The sequence below is a fragment of the Procambarus clarkii genome, chromosome 60 (assembly GCF_040958095.1).
Source record: "Procambarus clarkii isolate CNS0578487 chromosome 60, FALCON_Pclarkii_2.0, whole genome shotgun sequence".
Lineage (NCBI taxonomy): Eukaryota > Metazoa > Arthropoda > Malacostraca > Decapoda > Cambaridae > Procambarus > Procambarus clarkii.
In genome coordinates, this window is record NC_091209.1 from 22,657,757 (window position 1) to 22,681,647 (window position 23,891).

Below are 23,891 nucleotides of genomic sequence, written 5' to 3' on the forward strand. Positions count from 1 at the left end.
ACTATTCAAGGCCCGATTTGCCTAATAAGCCAAGTTTTCCTGAATTAATATATTTACTATAATTTTTTTCTTATGAAATGATAAAGCAACCCTTTTCTCTATGTATGAGGTCAATTTTTTTTTATTGGAGTTAAAATTAACGTAGATATATGACCGAACCTAACCAACCCTACCTAACCTAACCTAACCTATATTTATAGGTAAGGTTAGGTTAGGTAGCCAAAAAAAGCTAGGTTAGGTTAGGTTAGGTAGGTTAGGTAGACGAAAAAACATTAATTCATGAAAACTTGGCTTATTAGGCAAATCGGGCCTTGAATAGTAGGCTGAGAAGGGCATTCTGGCTATTAGGTACGACATATATATATATATATATACTGTCTCCACTCGACTATCCGGACTATATGGGAAGGACCCCCAGCCGGATTATCACATGTTCCGGATAATAGTACTTTTTCACCTCTGAGTCCAAAAGGGACCATTTCCGACAATTTTTATACCACACGCATGATTTGAATTGACACACTAATTAGTGTGTGGGGCTGGTGCATGGGTGGTTAGGTGCCTAGCTGGTAGGTGGGCAGGGAAAGTGGGTGGGCAGGCAGGTGGGTGGGTGGGCAGGCAAGTGGGTGGGTGGGCAGGCAGGGATAGGTGGGTTCAGGCAGGTGGGTTTTGGATGAGTGGATGGCAGGTGGATGGGCTTGGTGGGTGAACAGGTTCGAGCAGGCAGGTGGGTGAGTGGGTAAGCAGGCAGGTGGCTGGGTGCATTGACAGGTGGGTAAGTGGGCGTGCAGGCATGTGGGTAAACAGGTGGGTGGGCAGGGAAGTGGGTGAACAGGTGGGTTAAGCAAGCAGGTGGGTGGATGGATTGACAGGTGGGTAAGTGGGCATGCAGGCAGGTGGGTAAACAGGTGGGTGGGCAGGGAAGTGGGTAAACAGGTGGGTGGGCAGGGAAGTGGGTGAACAGGTGGGTGGGCAGGGAAGTAGGTGAACAGGTGGGTAAGTGGGTGTGCAGGCAGGTGGGTGGGCAGGGAAGTGGGTGAACAAGGTGGGTAAGTGGGCATGCAGGCAGGTGGGTAAACAGGTGGGTGGGCAGGGAAGTGGTTGAACAGGTGGGTAAGTGGCAAGACTGGAACAGAGACAGACGACACGTGTGATCTGCCTGGTCAACCCCCCCCCCCCCACCTCACGCCAGCCTTCCCATCTCCCCTCCACATGTGTCGACAGACGACAGACACGTGGGTGTTGACACGCTGTACGATGCGCCTTAAGTTCTGTTAAATCCAATTTTATTTTATTGTAAATATTTAAATGAATAAATAGCATACCAAATACTGTACTGTACTGTTCATCTATTATAGTGTTATTTAATTAATATTCGTAACTAGCTCTCCATAGCAATAAGAAAACAATATAATTCTTGCAACACCGCCAATGCCACCTTCCTTCGTTAGGCTTAAGCGAGTCCCATACACACCACAATAGTTTTTCCTCCTTCCGTGACCAACTCCCTTCCTCCCTTCCTGACCAACTCCCTCCCTCCCTTCCTGACCAACTCCCTTCCTGACCAACTCCCTCCCTCCCTTCCTGACCAACTCCCTCCCTCCCTTCCTGACCAACTCCCTCCCTCCCTCCCTCCCTCGCCAACTCCCTCCCTTCCTGACCAACTCCCTTCCTCCCTTCCTGACCAACTCCCTCCCTCCCTTCCTGACCAACTCCCTCCCTCCCTTCCTGACCAACTCCCTCCCTCCGTTTCTGACCAACTCCCTCCCTCCCTTCCTGACCAACTCCCTCCCTGACCGTAATCCCCCAGGTGGTCCCTCCCAACGTTCCCCTCTCTCTCGACACCACCCACCTACCCCACCCCCTCCAACACCATGGCCTTGAGCCACAGCTGTACGGGATTAATACGGTACAGCCCACTGGCTCAGATTTTTAACCGGCCAAACCGGCTTTTATCCGGCTCCCATGGCCATTTTGGCCGGATATTGAGATAACTTTATCCGTTCACGATTTTGGCCGTATAAGGGCGTTTTCCGGATGTTCGAATCCCGGATAATCGCGGGGTTACAGTATATATATATTATTAAATATGACCGAAAAAGTAAGATTAATAATTCTAACACGAATTTTCTCAATCTTTCGTACATTTCTTTTCACTGTTGGAGGTAATTCAAAAATCAATTCTCCAAAATTCATTTTTATTTCTAGTCTGACACGACACTTGAGCGCGTTTCGTAAAACTTATTACATTTTCAAAGACTTTGCACATACACAACTGAATAGAACTTACATATCTCCGATTTGTTTATATCTACATTTGAGTGAGGTGGATGGGGTGAGGTGGTATTTAATAGGGTATTAATTTCATCAACACAAGCCAGAACACAAAACAATGGGTATTGAAATGGAAGTGATTGTAGAAAGCCTATTGGTCCATATTTCTTGATGCTTCTATATTGGAGCGGAGTCTTGAGGTGGGTAGAATATAGTTGTGCATTAATTGGCTGTTGATTGCTGGTGTTGACTTCTTAATGTGCAGTGCCTCGCAAACGTCAAGCCGCCTGCTATCGCTGTATCTATCGATGATTTCTGTGTTGTTTACTAGGATTTCTCTGGCGATGGTTTGGTTGTGGGAAGAGATTATATGTTCCTTAATGGAGCCCTGTTGCTTATGCATCGCTAAACGCCTAGAAAGAGATGTTGTTGTCTTGCCTATATACAGGGTTTTTTGGAGCTTACAGTCCCCAAGAGGGCATTTGAAGGCATAGACGACGTTAGTCTCTTTTAAAGCGTTCTGTTTTGTGTCTGGAGAGTTTCTCATGAGTAGGCTGGCCGTTTTTCTGGTTTTATAGTAAATCGTCAGTTGTATCCTCTGATTTTTGTCTGTAGGGATAACGTTTCTGTTAACAATATCTTTCAGGACCCTTTCCTCCGTTTTATGAGCTGTGGAAAAGAAGTTCCTGTAAAATAGTCTAATAGGGGGTATAGGTGTTGTGTTGTGTTGTCTCTTCAGAGGTTGCATGGCGTTTCACTTTCCTTCTTAGTCGAAGACATCATAAGAAGGATCATAAGACATAATATATATATATATATATATATATATATATATATATATATATATATATATATATATATATATATGCGAACAAGCCTGAATGGTCCCCAGGACTATATGCGAATGAAAACTCACACCCCAGAAGTGACTCGAACCCATACTCCCAGAAGCAACGCAACTGGTAACTACAGGGCGCCTTAATCCGCTTGACCATCACGGCCGTCAAAAGGAAGTGATAGCCGAGGCTATTTGAGCCACTTCCCCGACGGCAACTCGGATGGTAATCTTGGGCATAGCATTTCACCAAATCACCTCATTCTTTGGGGCACACGTGAGGAACACAAATGCGAACAAGCCTGAATGGTCCCCAGGACTATATGCGAATGAAAACTCACACCCCAGAAGTGACTCGAACCCATACTCCCAGAAGCAACGCAACTGGTAACTACAGGGCGCCTTAATCCGCTTGACCATCACGGCCGTCAAAAGGAAGTGATAGCCGAGGCTATTTGAGCCACTTCCCCGACGGCAACTCGGATGGTAATCTTGGGCATAGCATTTCACCAAATCACCTCATTCTTTGGGGCACACGTGAGGAACACAAATGCGAACAAGCCTGAATGGTCCCCAGGACTATATGCGAATGAAAACTCACACCCCAGAAGTGACTCGAACCCATACTCCGAGGCTCAAATAGCCTCGGCTATCACTTCCTTTTGACGGCCGTGATGGTCAAGCGGATTAAGGCGCCCTGTAGTTACCAGTTGCGTTGCTTCTGGGAGTATGGGTTCGAGTCACTTCTGGGGTGTGAGTTTTCATTCGCATATAGTCCTGGGGACCATTCAGGCTTGTTCGCATTTGTGTTCCTCACGTGTGCCCCAAAGAATGAGGTGATTTGGTGAAATGCTATGCCCAAGATTACCATCCGAGTTGCCGTCGGGGAAGTGGCTCAAATAGCCTCGGCTATCACTTCCTTTTGACGGCCGTGATGGTCAAGCGGATTAAGGCGCCCTGTAGTTACCAGTTGCGTTGCTTCTGGGAGTATGGGTTCGAGTCACTTCTGGGGTGTGAGTTTTCATTCGCATATAGTCCTGGGGACCATTCAGGCTTGTTCGCATTTGTGTTCCTCACGTGTGCCCCAAAGAATGAGGTGATTTGGTGAAATGCTATGCCCAAGATTACCATCCGAGTTGCCGTCGGGGAAGTGGCTCAAATAGCCTCGGCTATCACTTCCTTTTGACGGCCGTGATGGTCAAGCGGATTAAGGCGCCCTGTAGTTACCAGTTGCGTTGCTTCTGGGAGTATGGGTTCGAGTCACTTCTGGGGTGTGAGTTTTCATTCGCATATAGTCCTGGGGACCATTCAGGCTTGTTCGCATTTGTGTTCCTCACGTGTGCCCCAAAGAATGAGGTGATTTGGTGAAATGCTATGCCCAAGATTACCATCCGAGTTGCCGTCGGGGAAGTGGCTCAAATAGCCTCGGCTATCACTTCCTTTTGACGGCCGTGATGGTCAAGCGGATTAAGGCGCCCTGTAGTTACCAGTTGCGTTGCTTCTGGGAGTATGGGTTCGAGTCACTTCTGGGGTGTGAGTTTTCATTCATATATATATATATATATGTATATATATATATATATATATATATATATATGTATATATATATATATATATAATATATATATATATATATAATATATATATATATATATATATATATATATATATATATATATATATATATATATATATATATATATATATATATATATATATATATATAATATATATATATATACATACATACATACATACATACATACATACATACATACATACATACATACATACATACATACATACTTCTTGATGCTTCTATATTGGAGCGGAGTCTTGAGGTGGGTAGAATATAGTTGTGCATTAATTAGCTGTTGATTGCTGGTGTTGACTTCTTAATGTGCAGTGCCTCGCAAACGTCAAGCCGTCTGCTATTGCTGTATCTATCGATGATTTCTGTGTTGTTTACTAGGATTTCTCTGGCGATGGTTTGGTTGTGGGAAGAGATTATATGTTCCTTAATGGAGCCCTGTTGTTTATGCATCGTTAAACGCCTAGAAAGAGATGTTGTTGTCTTGCCTATATACTGGGTTTTTTGGAGCTTACAGTCCCCAAGTGGGCATTTGAAGGCATAGACGACGTTGGTCTCTTTTAAAGCGTTCTGCTTTGTGTCTGGAGAGTTTCTCATGAGTAGGGCTCCATTAAGGAACATATAATCTCTTCCCACAACCAAACCATCGCCAGAGAAATCCTAGTAAACAACACAGAAATCATCGATAGATACAGCGATAGCAGACGGCTTGACGTTTGCGAGGCACTGCACATTAAGAAGTCAACACCAGCAATCAACAGCCAATTAATGCACAACTATATTCTACCCACCTCAAGACTCCGCTCCAATATAGAAGCATCAAGAAGTATGGACCAATAGGCTTTCTACAATCACTTCCATTTCAATACCCATATATATATATATATATATATTATATATATATATATATATATATATATATATATATATATATATATATATATATATATATATATATATATTTATATATATATATATATATATATATATATATATATATATATAAATAAAGAAATAAAATACGGAAGGGAGTACCACCTCTAGCTGGAAGAAGGGGGACCCATAGCCTCGGAGGAAACCACGCATAACGCATTAGAGGGAATGTTTAGATCGCCTCCAATACAGTTTCTGTGTGCTTTTCTCCTACCACCCCCTTCCTTTTTTATTTTTTGTGCTTTATTATGCATTTGATGGTTACAAGATATACATGGGTTGATACAAAAATAATAATGCAAAAAGGTGCTTAAAGGTTATGGATCTCTTGAAAAACACAACAATGGGAAACATTGATGAATGTCACAGACGGGTTCGATCATTGTTGCAAGTCAAACACTTCTTCGAATTCCTCTGAAGTTGGACTAGTGCCCAAGACGCAACAGGCATTTCCCCTCTGAATCGCAACACTGAGGCGCTGGAACAAGAAACTTTTTGCTCTCTGGTCTTTTGTAGCGCTGATCAATTTGTCCCCCAATTCCTTCAGGAACTTCAATGCACATTTTCCCCATATATATATATATATATATATATATATATATATATATATATATATATATATATATATATATATATATATATATATATATATATATATATATATATATATATATGTCGTACCTAGTAGCCAGAACTCACTTTTCAGCCTACAATGCAAGGCCCGATTTGCCTAATAACCCAAGTTTTCATGAAATAATATATTTTCTCTATTTTTTTTCTTATGAAATGATAAAGCAACCCATTTCATTATGTAAGAGGTGAATTTTTTTTTTTTTGGAGTTAAAATTAACGTAGATATATGACCGAACCTAACCAACCCTACCTAACCTAACCTAACCTATCTTTATAGGTTAGGTTAGGTTAGGTAGCCGAAAAAGTTAGGTTAGGTTAGGTTAGGTAGGTTAGGTAGTCGAAAAGCAATTAATTCATGAAAACTTGGCTTATTAGGCAAATCGGGCCTTGCATAGTAGGCTCAGAAGTGAGTTCTGGCTACTAGGTACGACATATATATATATATATATATATATATATATATATATATATATATATATATATATATATATATATATATATATATATATATATATATACAGAGCACCACTTGGTTTCCGAACTTTAGTTATCCGAAACTTCCAGTTTCCCGATTGGGGTTGGGGAGTCATGCTACCCGAACAAAGTTCGGGTAGGAAGGGGTCCGCCAAGCGTCACGCCGGCTTGTTGTGGTGGGTGGGAGATGGTCCAGTTTGCCCACTGTGACTTCACAGATTCACGGCCTATTATTCCTATTATTTTGAATTGCCATAAGGCTGGAATGTTCATTCTGTGCTTTTGTTTTACATATCTGCACAATCAAGAAACATCTGTGCACCATGTTGGCTCCAAATGCACGCATTGCGTCAGTGATGGCTGACTGGTGGGTGGATGGACGATGGAGCTTAGGTGGGAGGCAGTATGAATGAGGGGGGGGGGAGAATCAGTGAGAGAGGGGGAGAGAGAGATGCTAGGAGGGAGGGGGAGGTAGGGAGAGATGTTAGGAGGTAGGGAGAGATGCTAAGAGGGAGGGGGAGGTAGGGAGAGATGCTAGGAGGTAGGCAGGAAGGGATGGAAGTAGTGAGAATTAGGGAGGGAAAGGCAGGCTGGCAGGCACAGGCAGGCAGGCACAGGCAGGCAGGCACAGGCAGGCAGGCAGGCAGGCAGGCTAGCTTGCAGGCAGGCTGGCAGGCAGGGAGTGAGTGGTAGTCACGCGGTTGAACCGCGTGACCTTGAGAGATGGGATGTCGGGGGGCGGGTGGTTTGTTGGTGGTGGGGGTGAGACCGGCTCATTCCCGAAGATAAGCCTAACACACATTACCTGTTAGCATGATGGCAGGGAGGGAGGCAGGCTGGCTGGAAAGGAAGCAGGCTGGCAGGCTGGGAAGGAGGCAGGCAGGCTGGCTGGGAAGGAAGCAGGCTGGCAGGCTGGGAAGGAAGCAGGCTGGCAGGCTGGGAAGGAGGCAGGCTGGGAAGGAGGCAGGCAGGCTGGCTGGGAAGGAGGCAGGCAGGCAGGCTTGCAGGCTGGGAAGGAGGCAGGCAGGCAGGCTTGCAGGCTGGGAAGGAGGCAGGCAGGCAGGCAGGCTTGCAGGCTGGGAAGGAGGCAGGCAGGCAGGCAGGCAGGCTTGCAGGCTGGGAAGGAGGCAGGCAGGCAGGCTTGCAGGCTGGGAAGGAGGCAGGCAGGCAGGCTTGCAGGCAGGCTTGCAGGCTGGGAAGGAGGCAGGCAGGCAGGCAGGCTTGCAGGCTGGGAAGGAGGCAGGCAGGCAGGCTTGCAGGCTGGGAAGGAGGCAGGCAGGCTTGCAGGCTGGGAAGGAGGCAGGCAGGCAGGCTGGGAAGGAGGCAGGCAGGCAGGAAGCGATATATGGGTGTTGAAGTGAACCATGAACCACATGACCTCTGAGTGTGTGTGTGTGCGTGTGTGTATGGGTTTGGGGTGGGGGGGAGAGGGGGAGGTGTGTCGGTGGTGGGGGAGGGACCGGCTGACTCCGTAAGCCTAACCACACTCCACAGACCTGTGACCCAGATTTGTTTCTTAAATGTACAGTACATCATCGTATATTTTAGGCAGGATGTGCCTGCAGGCTGGCAGGATGTGCCTGCAGGCTGGCAGGATGTGCCTGCAGGCTGGCAGGATGTGCCTGCAGGCTGGCAGGATGTGCCTGCAGGCTGGCAGGATGTGCCTACAGGCTGGCAGGATGTGCCTGCAGGCTGGCAGGCAAGCTGGCAGGCAGGCTGGCAGGATGTTCCTGCAGGCTGGCAGGCAACCTGGCAGGCAGGCTGGCAGGATATTCCTGCAGGCTGGCAAGCAAGCTGGCAGGCAGGCTGGCAGGCAGGCTGGCAGGATGTGCCTGCAGGCTGGCAGGATGTGCCTACAGGCTGGCAGGATGTGCTTGCAGGCTGGCAGGATGTGCCTACAGGCTGGCAGGATGTGCCTGCAGGCTGGCAGGATGTGCCTACAGGCTGGCAGGATGTGCCTGCAGGCTGGCAGGCAAGCTGGCAGGCAGGCTGGCAGGCAAGCTGGCAGGCAGGCTGGCAGGATATTCCTGCAGGCTGGCAAGCAAGCTGGCAGGCAGGCTGGCAGGCAGGCTGGCAGGATGTGCCTGCAGGCTGGCAGGCAAGCTGGCAGGCAGGCTGGCAGGCAAGCTGGCAGGATGTTCCTGCAGACTGGCAGGCAGGCTGGCAGGAAACATCCAGAGGATGTTTGCCAGACGTCTTAATAATCAGTTAGGAACAATTAAGGACTTTTATAAAGCGGATCAGGACTTCACTTATTGGTGAGTACAAACAAAACAGGTCGCATTTACGCTATGAACCTGTCGATTTTTTCCCCTAGAGTTTTTCGTAAATTTTTTTCGGAAAAATTTCTTTTTACATTTCTAGTTTATTTTTTCCCCTCTATTTCTCGTATACGAACTTACATGTTAACCGACGGGTCTCGTCCCCAAGGGGTTCGGAAACCAAGTGGTGCTCTGTATATATATATATATATATATATATATACTGTCTCCACTCGATCATCCGGACTGTATGGGAAGGACCCCCAGCCGGATTATCACATTTTTCGGATAATGGTACTTTTTCACCTACGAGTCCAAAAGTGACCATTTCCAACTATTTTTATAATGCAAACAACATAATTTGAATTGCCTTGCCACATACAATTATTAAATATTCAACTAGAAACCTCAACTTACCTTGTTGGTGTTCGTCTTCTTGATTGATGCCACACATCTTGAAGTTAAAAATTCTTAACAATTTACGTAACCTATACTAACACAACACTAAAATTAACACTTAAAATTACTGTACAGTTCATTAAGCTAAGTTAGTTTTGACTGCCAGCTGCTGAAGCCTCACTGGTTGAGGGCATTTGGGTTGCCTGTGAGGCCTCGGTTGTTGAAGGCGCTTGCTTGCACCTCACTTGTTGAAGCGCTTGCATGTCCTCACTTGTTGAAGGCGCTTGGCTTGCCTGTGACGCCTCACTTGTTAAAGGCGCTTGCTTGCACCTCACTTGTTGAAGGCACTTGGCTTGCCTGTGGCGCGTCACTTTTTGAAAGCGCTTGGCTTGCCTGTAATGCCTCACTTGTTGAAGGAGCTTGGCTTGCCTGTGGCGCCTCACTTGTTGAAGGCGCTTGGCTGCCTGTGACGCCTCACTGGTTGAACAACACGTAACTTGTCTTTAATTGCTAGGACAATCTTCTTCCTCTTAACACTTCCAGAACGATTGATGCTGCTACCAGACATATTCTTGGCCAAAAATGTTCAAAATTACTATGAAAATTAAGAAAGTTATTTAAAAAAATATTTCACTAATGGCGCAACACTGTGAGGCCGCACTGGTTGAAGTGTATAACAGTGACTTGTCTTTAATTGTTAGGACAACTTTCTTCCTCTTAACACCTCCAGAACGATTGATGCTGCTACCAGACATAGTCTTGGCCAAAAATGTTCAAAGTTACTATGAAAATAAAAAAGTTATTTAAAAAAATATTTCACTAATGGCGCAGCACTGTGTATAACACGAGGGACGGACGCACATGGGTTGACCAGTGTTAGACGGGTCCACTTGGGGTGGGGCAGCTATAGCGCGTTACGCAGGCCGCCAGGAGGAAAAAAATTCACAATATTTTTGAAGGAAACTTCAGCCTGTGCACAATGCTTTTAGGAAACTTATTTATTTGTTATTACATAATTACTAGTACTTATTTCATTTGTTTTTGGCTATGATTAATTGTTCTAAAATTAATGGTAATTCCTGTACCCAGGTGGTCCCTCCTGACACACCCCTCCCACCCTCCCAACACCACCCACCCACCCAACCCCCCTCCTCCACCATGCGTCTAGAGCCACAGACGGGATTAATACGGTATGGCCGTATTTTCATCCGGCCAAACCAGCTTTTATCCGGTTCCTGTGGCCATTTTGGCCGGATATTGTGATAACTTTATCCGATCACGATTTTGGCCGTATAAGGGCGTTTTCCGGATGTTTGAATCACGGATAATCGAGGGGTTACAGTATATATATATATATATATATATATATATATATATATATATATATATATATATATATATATATATATATATATATATATATACATATATATATAATAATAATAATAATATGTATTATAATATTATATATTATAATAATAATAATATTATGCATGCATGCATGTGCATGCTGTTAAATATGACCGAAAGGGTAAGATTAATAATTCTAACACGATTTTTCTCAATATTTCTTATGTTTCCTTTCACTGTCAATGGTAATGGAAAAATCAATTCTACAAAATTTATTTTTATTTCTAGTCTGACGCGACGCTTGAATGCGTTTCGTAATAACTTATTACATTTTCAAAGACTTTAGTTTACACACACAATTGTAACCTGTAAACACTAAACAGAGTCAGCTAATCCGTCATACTTATACTTGCATTTGGGTGAGGTGATATGATGCAACAGTTTTGGATGAAACATTGCATTTTGCATTGCAATGTTGCATTTTGGATGCAACAGTTTGTTCACCTCATTACAGATGAGGTGAACAAACGTGTGACAAATACAAGACAGAACACAAAACTATGGGTATTAATTGGATATGAGAGCATGAGAATGGAAGTAACTGCACAGGGCCTATTGGTCCATACTTCCTCTTGATGCTTCTATATTGGTTTGGAGTCTTGAAGTGGGTCGAATATAGTTGTGCATGAATTGGCTGCTGATTGCTGGTGTTGACTTCTTTATGTGTAGTGCTTCGCAGATGTCGAGCTGCCTTCTATCGCTGTATCTATCGATGATTTCTGTGTTGTTTGTTAAGACTTCTCTGGTGATGGGCTGGTTGTGAGAGGAGATTATATGTTCCTTTATGGAGCCCTGTTGTTTATTCATTGTTAATTGCCTGGAAAGAGACGTTGTTGTCTTGCCTATATACTGAGTTCTTTGGGGCTTACAGTCCCCAAGTGGGCATTTGAAGGCATAGACGATGTTGGTTTCCTTCAAGGCATTCTGCTTTGTGTCTGGAGAGTTTTTCATGAGTAGGTTGGCTGTTTTTTTGGTTTTATAGTAAATTATCAATTGTATTTTCTGATTTTTGTCTGTAGGGATAACTTTCCTATCAACAATATCTTTCAGGACCCTTTCCTTCATTTTATGAGCTGTCGAAAAGAAGTTCCTGTAAAATAGTCTAATAGGGGGTACATGTGTTGTGTTACTTGACTCTTCAGAGGTTGTATGGCATTTTGCCTTTCTTTTTATGATGTCTTCAACAAAACCATTACAGAAGCTGTTGTTGACTAGGACCTGCCTTACCCTACAGAGTTCATCAACTTGCTTCCATCCTGAACTGTGGCTGAGAGCACGGTCGACGTAAGCGTTGACACTCCTCTTATACCTGTCTAGGTAGTCACTATTGGCATTGAGGCACATTCCTATGTTAGTTTCCTTAGTGTAGACTGCAGTGTGGAAGCCTCCGCTCCTTTCCATGACTGTTACATCTAGAAAGGGCAGCTTCCCATCCTTCTCCATCTCGTAAGTGAAACTCAATTGAGTTTCACTTAACATTGGACAAAATATTTATATGATATATAACAAAATAGATCATAATAACATAGTTACTCATTATTATTTGTGTTATTATGTATTACTCGGCAATGCTATAAAGGCACCAGCTGCATATCCACTTTGTGGACACTTCTTACTACTATTCTTCTTTGAGCATTGGACAGGTGCTTGCACCTCTTTATGGCTGCATTATCCCTCAGTTCCAGTTAATAAGAGCTGTTCTCCTTATCAACAAAACGTTCTTATTTTTTTAAAATTTGTCTAAAATCAGTTTCTGAAAATATTTTGATTAAAGTTTCACGATGCTGAAACCAATAAGATGGAGATTTGTTTAACATTTTTAAGTTATTCTTGCATAATTCAAATATTTTTCGCTTTCGGGCTCCCAATATGCGCAGTTAAAGGGTTAATTAAGGGGTCAGAATTATGCTGAATTCTTTATTGCTGTAATCGTTGTTAACAACAATTTGGCAGATTCATTCAAGTTCGTGGTGCAAGATCTGCCAAGGAGAGCATGTACGTATTGCATGAAATACGTATCAGGATGGAATACGTATCGGGAACGGTTGAGGGTCACTGGGGCTAACAACACTGCAGACCAGGCATGACATGGCGGATCTCTTAGAAGCCTTCAAAATACTGAACAATTTGGACGATGTCAATCCTGATACTTTCTTCAAAAGGTCAGATGTAACACAAATGAGGAACAATGGGTTCAAGCTCAACAAGCCACAATGTAGGACAGAAAACAGGAGATGCTTGTGCAGGCTATGAGTCACAATAACGTGACTCATTTATAAAGAATAAACAGTGGCAGCCAGTGGCGGGCTGCCACTGGCTGCCACTGCCACTGCTACTCAGCATACCAACTTAGTGGTTTGTTATGGTGAACACGAATGTAGATACTTATATATAACGTCTGTATATAGTGAATAAAAGCAAAAAGTATGGTGGGAGGAGAATGTGGGTGAGTGAGGTGTTGAGGGAGTGAGTGACAGCGAATGGCTGGCTGGTGTGTGGCGATCACTCCTCGTTGCTTTTTGACTCATAATACCAATTTAGTGGTTCGTTATGGTGAACAAAACATGCAGATATTTATATATAACCTGTGTATATAGTGTAATAACCGACAAAGTATTTGTTCACTGTTTGATGAACATAATAATTGAATCAACAATATGCACACCATAATTTTGAGTACAGCGATGATTCACTCATTTTATTATATAAATATATCACACTATTGAATAATATTACAGCAAAAAACTACGAAAAATCAATCGGAGATATTGAAATAATTAGGTACAGTAATTATCGCTTTGTGGCCACTCCTGCCTGACAGCTGGGAGGAACAGACCATCTGGGACGCACGCTGAGTCAGCGCCTGTTTTTTGCCAGACTTCCCTCCGCCCCATAGCGGGCAATATATGCCACTTACGATTTTTTTATTATTTTTCCCATGATCAGAGAACACATTAACAGGTTTAGAAGAAAAAATATATATTTTTTTTTGGTATGCACCTATGGGTGGCAAATGTTAATTAGGCCTGAGCAACACAAGGGTTAAATACTAACTTACCATTGTCAAGTTCACCATAAATATAAAAATTAAATATATTTGTATCTAAAGTCGTCAATCTATATTATATGTTATATGTATTAATTCAGCAAGTATTCCTGCAATGCAAACATTTAACTTTGTGGATTGACTGCATGAAGAAGCTGGTAAATGTTTGAGAACATTAACTCGATAAAAGCTCAATTTCCACCCAGTCTTAACTCATAACTGCACTTATATCATGAATAAAACAAAAAAACATTGACATAAGTACACAATAATTAGAAAAAAATATGCTTGTTTTCTTTTTATATTTGAAGAGCGGCTTCATTATTTTAAACATAAAAATTATAATATACTTTTGTTCAAATATAACTATTGCTCTCAACGAATAAAAGATTTTTCTGCTTGATATTAAATTTATAAATGCCAAAAGCTATTAGAAGTATAGTGGTGTATTATTTCAAATATTCCAACTTACCTGTAATAATATAAAACATGCTCGACTTGCATAGAAAACATAGTGGTGGGGTGAGTTCCTTGCAGGAGTAGAGGTGTGGGTTAGGCTTGACACAGCTGTGTATGTTAATTGTAGTGAAACACTATCCCAAGGTGCTCTCCCGGTCCTTGACCTGCCATTATCAATACACCTGCCTATGTATTTCCTTCAGCTTACCTTGCTATTGACAATAACTCACTTAAGTGTTCGTCTAATATTTTTCTTGTTCATGGTATTTCATCTCTTCCTACACATCAGGCCACCTCAACACACATAAATTTTGAACATGTCCCAGTGCACTCTCCTTGCTCTTTTGTTCGGCGCATGTTGCCTCTTATCTTGCAACTTGCAGGGCCCACCGACACGCTGAGTCAGTCTGACTTCCTCAACAACAAGTACAACGAAAATAACAGCCACAACAACAGCTTCAACAGCAGCAACAGCAGCCAATCCCCCCCTAACCGCATCCAGCCTGGTGGCCGCTTCCCTTCCCAGACTGCGCCTGCCAGGCTGGGCATGTGGGATGATACCAACGAAGACAAGATCCTAAAGGTTCAACACTTGGTGCATGGTGCTCTTCGAGAAATGATAATCATGACTAGCGCACTGCATGTGTTAAATGATGGTTGAGTTTATGCTGATAGGTGCCTGGCACTATCATAGAAAACTGGTACAGTACATGCTTTTGAGAGAGAGAATGTTTCCAGTGGGTTATTGACTCCAGCAGCAGCTCCCTGCCTGTCTCACCTTGCATGAGCTTAATACTTCCTTGCTCACCTTGCATTATGCACGTATTGTTATGCTCCCCTACCGACATCTGAGGTGTCTCCCTGGTTAATTAGTCTCTGTCATTGTAATTATTGCTGGCCCTTCCTTATTATATATTATGATAGGTAATCTGTTTAACACAAGATGCTGAGGCACATCAGGGTTAGTGTGAGGTAGGTAATGTAGTGTATAGGAATACGCTTTCACGACCTGAATCCTCTAAACTGGCTATATTCTCAAGGGTTACAGTGGAATCGATTTGTATGCCATAAACCAGGTGAGCTCTGTGGGAACATTAGCCACATTGTATGATCAAACAATAGACTATATGGTGTACTGCAGGGATCCAGCCAGGAGGCCGCATCTGCCAGGGCCCTCCCAGCGCCCGCATCTGTGGCTGGGCAGCTGCACTCCCCAGTAGCAACCCACCCACACCACCCGAGGACACTGTCGAGGAGGAACTGCTGCAGTTGGAGAGTGAACCAGAGGACCCTTTCCTGCAGGTCGTTCGCATGAAGACGATTTTATCCTCTGTCACCCTTCCCGTGCCGCCAATGCCTTAAACAAGACTATGCAGTGTAGTCTAACATAGGACTGCAATAAACAGGCCTTCATTCACACTAGATATTGCATAGATGTTTTTAGTAGGAGTTTATATCATAGGGTTGTTCTGACTGGGGTTAGATTGTTTAGTGAGATGGTGAGCAAATCTATCAACAGTTGTAGGGTTGCATGCAGTTCCATTACACAAACTTTTTTGTTGTTCAGGGTGTGCTTTTTTTTCCTCTGTATTTTGTGAATATGTCTGAGTATTTTCAATATGCATGCTATATGTTGTGCTTGTGTGTATTCTGTTTGAGTGTTTTGTCTGTGTGAATTGTGTGTTACACAACTTGAATGTGTGTTTACAGTGGGGAGTTATTCCTCATTGTTGCAGTCTTTTGATGTGTTTCTTTCCATTCAGATTTGTGTTGGTTTTCCCAGGATGCAGCCAATAACAATTGCCTAATTCCCAGGTACCTATATATTGTTAAGTAAACAGAGGCATCAGGTACTAGGAAACGTGCCAAACATTTGTGTTCTGCCATGGAAATTGAACTCTGAACTTTTTTGTTGTGAACCAACTATGCTAACTACTGTGGTGTGATATATTATATGAGCATGTTGTGTAGGGTTGTGTTGCGTAGGGTTATGTTGTGTAGGGTGGTATTGGGTGGTGGTGTTGTGTAGGGTTATGCTATATAGGGAGTAATGTTGTATAGGGTTAGGTTGTATAGGGATGTGTTGTAGAGAGATGTATTGTATAGGGCTGTGCTGTATAGGGTTGTGCAATATACGGACTGTGCTGTATAGGGCTGTGCTATATATATGGGCTGTGCTGTATAGGATTGTGCTGTATAGAGTGGTGTTGTATAGTGCTGTGTTGTGTAGAGTGGTGTTGTGTTATAAGGCTTTTGTTATATAGGACTGATGTTTAGAGATGTGTTGTATAAGGCTTTGTTTTGTAAGGCTGTGTTGTGTAGGGATGGATAGTATTGTGTAGGGTTGTGTTATATATAGCTATGTTGTGTTGGGTGGTGGTGTGCTGTACAGTGTTGTGTTGTATAGGGCTGTATTGTATAGGGTTATGTTGTGAACAGTTGGGTTGTGATATGTTGTTTACATGGAAAAATAATAAGAACTCTGCTAGTGAAGAATCTATTACAAGGCGGCATAAGTCTGTACATTGTTAAAATATAATGAACTTTAATGCAAATAACAGTCAGCTGAAAAGAAAAAAAGGCTGATAAGTAAAATGTCACCATTGAAAAAACATCTCACTTGTCAGTGTGTTCTTGCTGTCATATTTTTTATGTTAAATGCATGGACTTTTAAAATGACTTAAAACATAGTTAAAACACCTGCCCCATGATTATAGCTGCTGTGTCAGTGTGACATCACAAGTCTAACCTTTAGTAGGTGGTTTATTGTTTATTTTTGTAATTACCTAAGTGTAGTTACAGGATGAGAGCTACGCTCATGGTGTCCCGTCTTCCCAACATTGTCATATAATGCTTTGAAACTTATGGCCGCCACCACCTTCTCACTTAACTTGTTCCAACTGTCTACCACTCTGTTTATGAAAGTGAATTTTCTTATATTTCTTCAGCAGATTTGTTTAGTAATATAAATCTATGCCCTCATTTTCTTGAAGTTTGTTTGTAGCAGATGTTTGAATCACTCCAACATCTGATAGTGTTGTGCCACATATGGACTAACATAACAGCCCTCCTTGCCTCTGGTATAATCACTGACAGAACAACCAGCCACTATCCTACCTTCCTCATAACAAACATGGACGTAACACATTTGGATACCAAGAAACTTCAAATTCGAATATTTATTCAGGTAAAGTACATACATACAAGAGGTTATACAAAAATTGATAGATTTATAGATAGAGCTAGTACATACAATGCCTAAAGCCACTATTACGCAAAGCGTTTCGGGCAGGAAAAACATTAAAGACTAAAACTTAATAGTAATTGAGATTAAAGTATAAAATGTATTGTGAACAAATCAAAATAAAAAGGGGAGATCATGGCAGAAAAAACAGCACAAATACAATTAGGTCAACAAACAGCATTGTTTAAAAAATATTAGACATGGGTTGACAATATAGGGGTAAGGTAGGTTAGAGGGAATTTATTAGGTAGAACTTAGTTTTTATCTTAAACTGGTTGAGAGAGGTACAGTCTTTAACATGATTGGGAAGGTCATTCCACATTCTGGGTCCCTTGATTTGTAGAGCATTTCTAGTTTGGTTAAGTCTTGGAATATCAAAATGTTATTTGTTTCTGGTGTGGTGGTCATGGGTTCTGTTACAACCTTCAATGAAGCTTTTGAGGTCAGGATTGGCATTACAGTTCAGCATTTTATATATATATATGTCGTACCTAGTAGCCAGAACGCACTTCTCAGCCTACTATACAAGGCCTGATTTGCCTAATAAGCCAAGTTTTCATGAATTAATTGTTTTTCGACTACCTAACCTACCTAACCTAACCTAACCTAACTTTTTCGGCTACCTAACCTAACCTACCCTATAGAGATAGGTTAGGTTAGGTTAGGTTCGGTCATATATCTACGTTAATTTTAACTCCAATAAAAAAAATTGACCTCATACATAATGAAATGGGTAGCTTTATCATTTCATAAGAAAAAAATTAGAGAAAATATATTAATTCATGAAAACTTGGCTTATTAGGCAAATCGGGCCATGTATAGTAGGCTGAGAAGTGCGTTCTGGCTACTAGGTACGACATATATATATATATATATATATATATATATATATATATATATATATATATATATATATATATATATATATATATATATATATATATATATATATATAATATATATATATATATATATAATATATATATATATATATATATATATAAATATATATATATATATATATATATATATATATATATATATATATATATATATATATATATATATATAATATATATATATATATATATATATATATATAATATATATATATATATATATATATATATATATATATATATATATATATATATATATATATATATATATATATATATATATATATATATATAATATATATATATATATATATATATATATATATATATATATATATATATATATATATATATATATATATATATATATATATATATATTTCATTGAATATGACCGCATATTCTGTATTTATTATTTTCTGGTTTAGGGCTTCTATCCCTCTAACTATTTTCTTAGCATCAGGGCTTAATTGGAATAGGAGTTCTCCAAAACTCATTTTCGTACTTTTAAGGTGAAGAAAAGAAGTGATTTACTATAGAGTGTATTACACTTATTTGTATAATTTGCACGACGTTTCGAACCTCCATGGTTCATTCTCAAGTGAACAGATCTTACAATACTAGTTAATTTTATACCCGCATTAGGTCAGGTGATAATACAATGAAGGTGAAAAACATGGAGGGATACATAAGGGATAAACATAGGGGCTGCAGAAGGCTTATTGGCCCATACGAGGCATCTCCTATCTAAACACAAAGATTAATCCAGTGTAATTGGCCTGTTATGTTGGACATTGTCTTCTGTGTTGGCATCGATATGTTCTTGTCTTGTCCTTACTCTCATGGTGGGTAGAGTAAATAGTTCCGTGATTTGGGTGTTCATGGTAGGTCGCTCTATTCTTATGTGAATTGCCTCAAGAATTTGTAATCTTCTTGAATCTTGGGTTTTGTCTATTATGCAAGTATTCTTGTTCAACATTTCTCTTGTTAGAGTAATGTCATGGGCTTGTCTCATGTGATTCCTAGGGGCACCAGATTGAAGATGGCATGTCAAACGCCTCGTCAGCTTGGTCGACGTCATACCTATGTACTTACATTGAAGGTTACATCCTTCGTGGGGGCAAGTGTACATGTATACAACGCTTGACTGCTGTAGAGGGTTCTCCGTCGGCTTCGGGCTGTTTTTGATAAGGAGTTCGGAAGTCTTCTTGGTTTTGTAGAATATTATCAGGTTTATGTTTTGGTTAGGAGTTGTGCTTTTTACTCCTTTACGGATTATTTCTTTCATTATTCTTTCCTCTTTTATATGTTCACTGTGCATGGTTGATTTGTAATATAATTTTATTGGGGGTGTTGTGGTTTCTGTTCTAGGTTCTGAATTATACCAACGGTCCAAGTGTCTTCTTATAGCAGCGTTTATTTCCGCGTTGCTATATCCGTTGTTCACCAATACCTGAGTTACTCTTTCAAACTCTCTACTCACGTTGCTCCATTCAGAGCAGTGGGTAAGCGCTCGACGAATATAAGCATTGAGAACACTGGCTTTGTATCTTTGGGGGCACTCACTTCTACCGTTCAGGCATAATCCTATGTTGGTGGGCTTGGTATATACGTTGGTGCTTAAAGAGGTTCCTGTTTTTGTTATTAGTACAAATAACAATAATACTTGTTATTGTACTAATAACAATGTCCAACATAACAGGCCAATTACACTGGATTAATCTTTGTGTTTAGATAGGAGATGCCTCGTATGGGCCAATAAGCCTTCTGCAGCCCCTATGTTTATCCCTTATGTATCCCCCCATGTTTTTCACCTTCATTGTATTATCACCTGACCTAATGCGGGTATAAAATTAACTAGTATTGTAAGATCTGTTCACTTGAGAATGAACCATGGAGGTTCGAAACGTCGTGCAAATTATACAAATAAGTGTAATACACTCTATAGTAAATCACTTCTTTTCTTCACCTTAAAAGTACGAAAATGAGTTTTGGAGAACTCCTATTCCAATTAAGCCCTGATGCTAAGAAAATAGTTAGAGGGATAGAAGCCCTAAACCAGAAAATAATAAATACAGAATATGCGGTCATATTCAATGAAACATGTTTGAAAGAAAACCTGCTGCCAGTATACACCAATATATATATATATATATATATATATATATATATATATATATATATATATATATATATATATATATATATATATATATATATATATATATATATATATATATATATATATATATATATATATATATATATATATATATATATATATATATATATATATATATATATATATATATATATATATATTGTATAATATGTATTATATATATATTTTGTGCTTTATTATGCATATATATATATATAATATAATATATATATATATAATACACATGAGAGGATGTGCAGTGACTTAATATTTAACATATTCAGAGATTTGAGTAGGGGTACCGAGTGATGTCTGGGGGCCAGAGTTGGATATTGTCCTAATAGCAGCTTTGTGTTGAGGAATTAGAGGACGTAAATGATTTTGGGTAGTAGAACCCCAAGCACAAATACCATAGTTGAGATATGGATAGATGAGGGAGTAATAGAGCGTCACCAGGGCAGGGCGAGGTACATAATATCTGATCTTAGAAAGAATGCCAACAGTTTTTGAAACTTTTTTTGATATATTTAAAATGTGTCCCTGGAAATTCAGCATGTGGTCAATGAGAACGCCAAGGAATTTGCCATCTATTTTGTTACAAATTTGGCTATTGTTTATCCTGAGATTTATGTGATTAGAGGATTTATTTCCAAACAGAATATAGAAAGTTTTGTCAATGTTAAGGGTGAGTTTGTTGGCAGTTAGCCAAAGATAGACTTTATTTAGCTTAGTATTCACTAAGAATGAAGACTGTGACATTTAGAGCAAGGGGTCAGGACTGGAGTAAATGAAGGTTGTGTTGTCAGCAAATAGAATTGGTTTGAGGTGTTGGGATGCATTTGGAAGGTCATTAATGTAGATGAGGAAGAGGAGAGGGCCAAGTATGCTGCCCTGAGGAACACCAATGTTGATGGGTAGGGTGGGAGAAATTGAATTATTCACAGAAACATACTGGAGCCTGTCAGTAAGGTAAGATTTGAGGTATTGCAGGGAGTGACCTCTGACTCCATAATGATGTAATTTAAGAAGAAAGTTTTGGTGGTTGACAGTGTCAAAAGCCTTAAGCAGGTCCACAAATAACCCAACAGGGAACTCATTTTTATCAAGAGCTGCATGAATGAAGTCATACTAATAAGTGCATTGTTAGTGCTTTTTTTGGGTCTGAAGCCATATTGACAAGAGCTAAGTATATTGTGTTTGGCTAGATAAGAGTAAAGCTGCTTGTAGATTAGTTTTTCAAATATTTTTGACAAGTTAGGCAGGATTGATATAGGTCTGTAGTTGTTAACATCAGTGAGATCACCACATTTGTGGACAGGGGTTACTCTCGCTTTTTTTTAGAATATCTGGAAAGATTTGGAGTTCAAGTGACTTGTTGAAGAGCAATGCAATAGCAGGGGCTAAAGATCTGGAGGCTTTTTTGTAAATTAAAGTTAGTATCTCTTCAAGGGCACTAGACTTGGTTTTAAGGGAAAGGATTATCTCATTAACATCAGTGGACTTTGTAGGCTTTAGGTACAGAGACTGTGGATAGTTACCTGTAAGATAGTCCTGAACATCAGTACTGGAAGATGGAATATCATTTGCAAGGGATGACCAAATGGAAGAGAAGAACCTATTGAACTCAATAGCAGTATCAGAGGCTGAAAGCTGATCATCGTTATTGGACTTACCTTCAGACTACACAGCAAAGCAGCAATAGGTAATCTAAATGAACTACACAATATAAACTGGAATCTAAATTCAATAATACACAGGATTTAAATTCATTAGCTGACATCTTCCTCTCCAAAACTCTAACCCTCTACAGCACACACTGTCCTTTCCTCGCCAGGCAAGTAACTGCCAAAAGATTAAACAACCCCCTTTTGTTTAATCAGGGGTTTAATGTTTTGTTTAATTTGTTGTCAGGGGCCTGACAGTTGAGTGGACAGCTCTTCAGATTTGTAGTCCTGAGGTTCCGGGTTCAATCCCCGGTGGAGGCGGAAACAAATGAGCAGTTTCTTTCATCCTGATGCTCCTGTTACCTAGCAGTAAATAGGTAACTGGGAGATAGACAGCTGCTACAGGCTGCTTCCTGGGGGTGTATAACAAAAAGGAGGCCTGGTCGAGGATTGGACCGCAGGGACACTAAGCCCCGAAATCATCTCCAGAAGGTATCTCAAGATAACCCCTGGCTCACAAGTGGCATTCTTAAAGCAATTAACAAAAAACATGAATATGAAATAAAACATAGAATTGGCCTAGTTACAAAAGTAATAGTTGAGAGATACTCATCAATGCTTACCATATAATAAAAAGAGCCAAACTTTCCATATTGGAGAGTAGATTAAAAAAGCAAAAGGAAATATGTAAAGCACATGGAAAGCAACCTCTATCATCCTAGGATCTAAACAACGTGCACATAACAAGCAAATAAAACTCTTCAAGAGTGGTTACATACTTACAACATACTTAAAAAGGGGCAACTGAATTTAATAGTGTCTTTTAATCAGTTGGTGCTAATCTCGATAGAAAATTCCAGAGACCCAGACACACATCCAGGAGTATTTCTGGATCTATGGGATTTTCATTCTCCCAGTGACGGTGGGAGTATGCTACAGGGCTAACACAGCAGCAGCAGAGGAAATTGCGAATCTGCATAATGTGATTAATGCAGCATCAGAAACCCCAAACCCTGATAATGGAGGACTTTAACCATGAGACTATAGATTGGGTAAATCTAACAACACAAGCAGAGGGAGAACAATTTCTAGACCATGTACAGGACTCCTTTCTCATACAGTATGTGGTAGGCCCACACAAGGTCACAGCATTCTAGCTCTTGTGCTAACATCAGAAGAGGGCATGATTGATCAAATCCAGGTGGGGGGAAAAGCTAACCCTCCCACATATGATCACCATATTTACAGATGGACAATGAACATAGATCTTCTTGAGGTTATCTTGAGAGTGAAATCAGGGTGAAAGAAACTGCCCATTTGTTTCCGCCTCCACCGGGGATCGAACCCGGATCCTCAGGATTATAAATCCTGAGCACTATCCACTCAGCCATCAGGCCCCCAGATACCCATATACACCCATATAGATACTAGTATATTTTGGTAGCAGTCTTTCTTGTAAACATATGTTGTTAAATATGACCGAAAAAGTAAGATTAATAATTCTAACACGAATTTTCTCAATATTTCTTATGTTTCTTTTCACTGTCGATGGTAATGGAAAAATCAATTCTCCAAAATTCATTTTTATTTCTAGTCTGACGCGACGCT

The 23,891-nt window shown here is 40.7% G+C and overlaps 1 protein-coding gene across 1 annotated transcript in view; it reads left to right on the plus strand.

Moving 5' to 3' along the window:
* The window catches only part of LOC123766700 (osmotic avoidance abnormal protein 3), a gene marked incomplete in the record, with an annotated part of 181,017 nt that overhangs the window by 99,157 nt on the left and 57,969 nt on the right, over window positions 1–23,891 (plus strand). Inside the window, 1 exon segment of the mRNA XM_069307699.1 lies at window positions 14,699–14,898. Within this exon segment, the coding sequence (XP_069163800.1) occupies window positions 14,699–14,898 (200 nt within the window).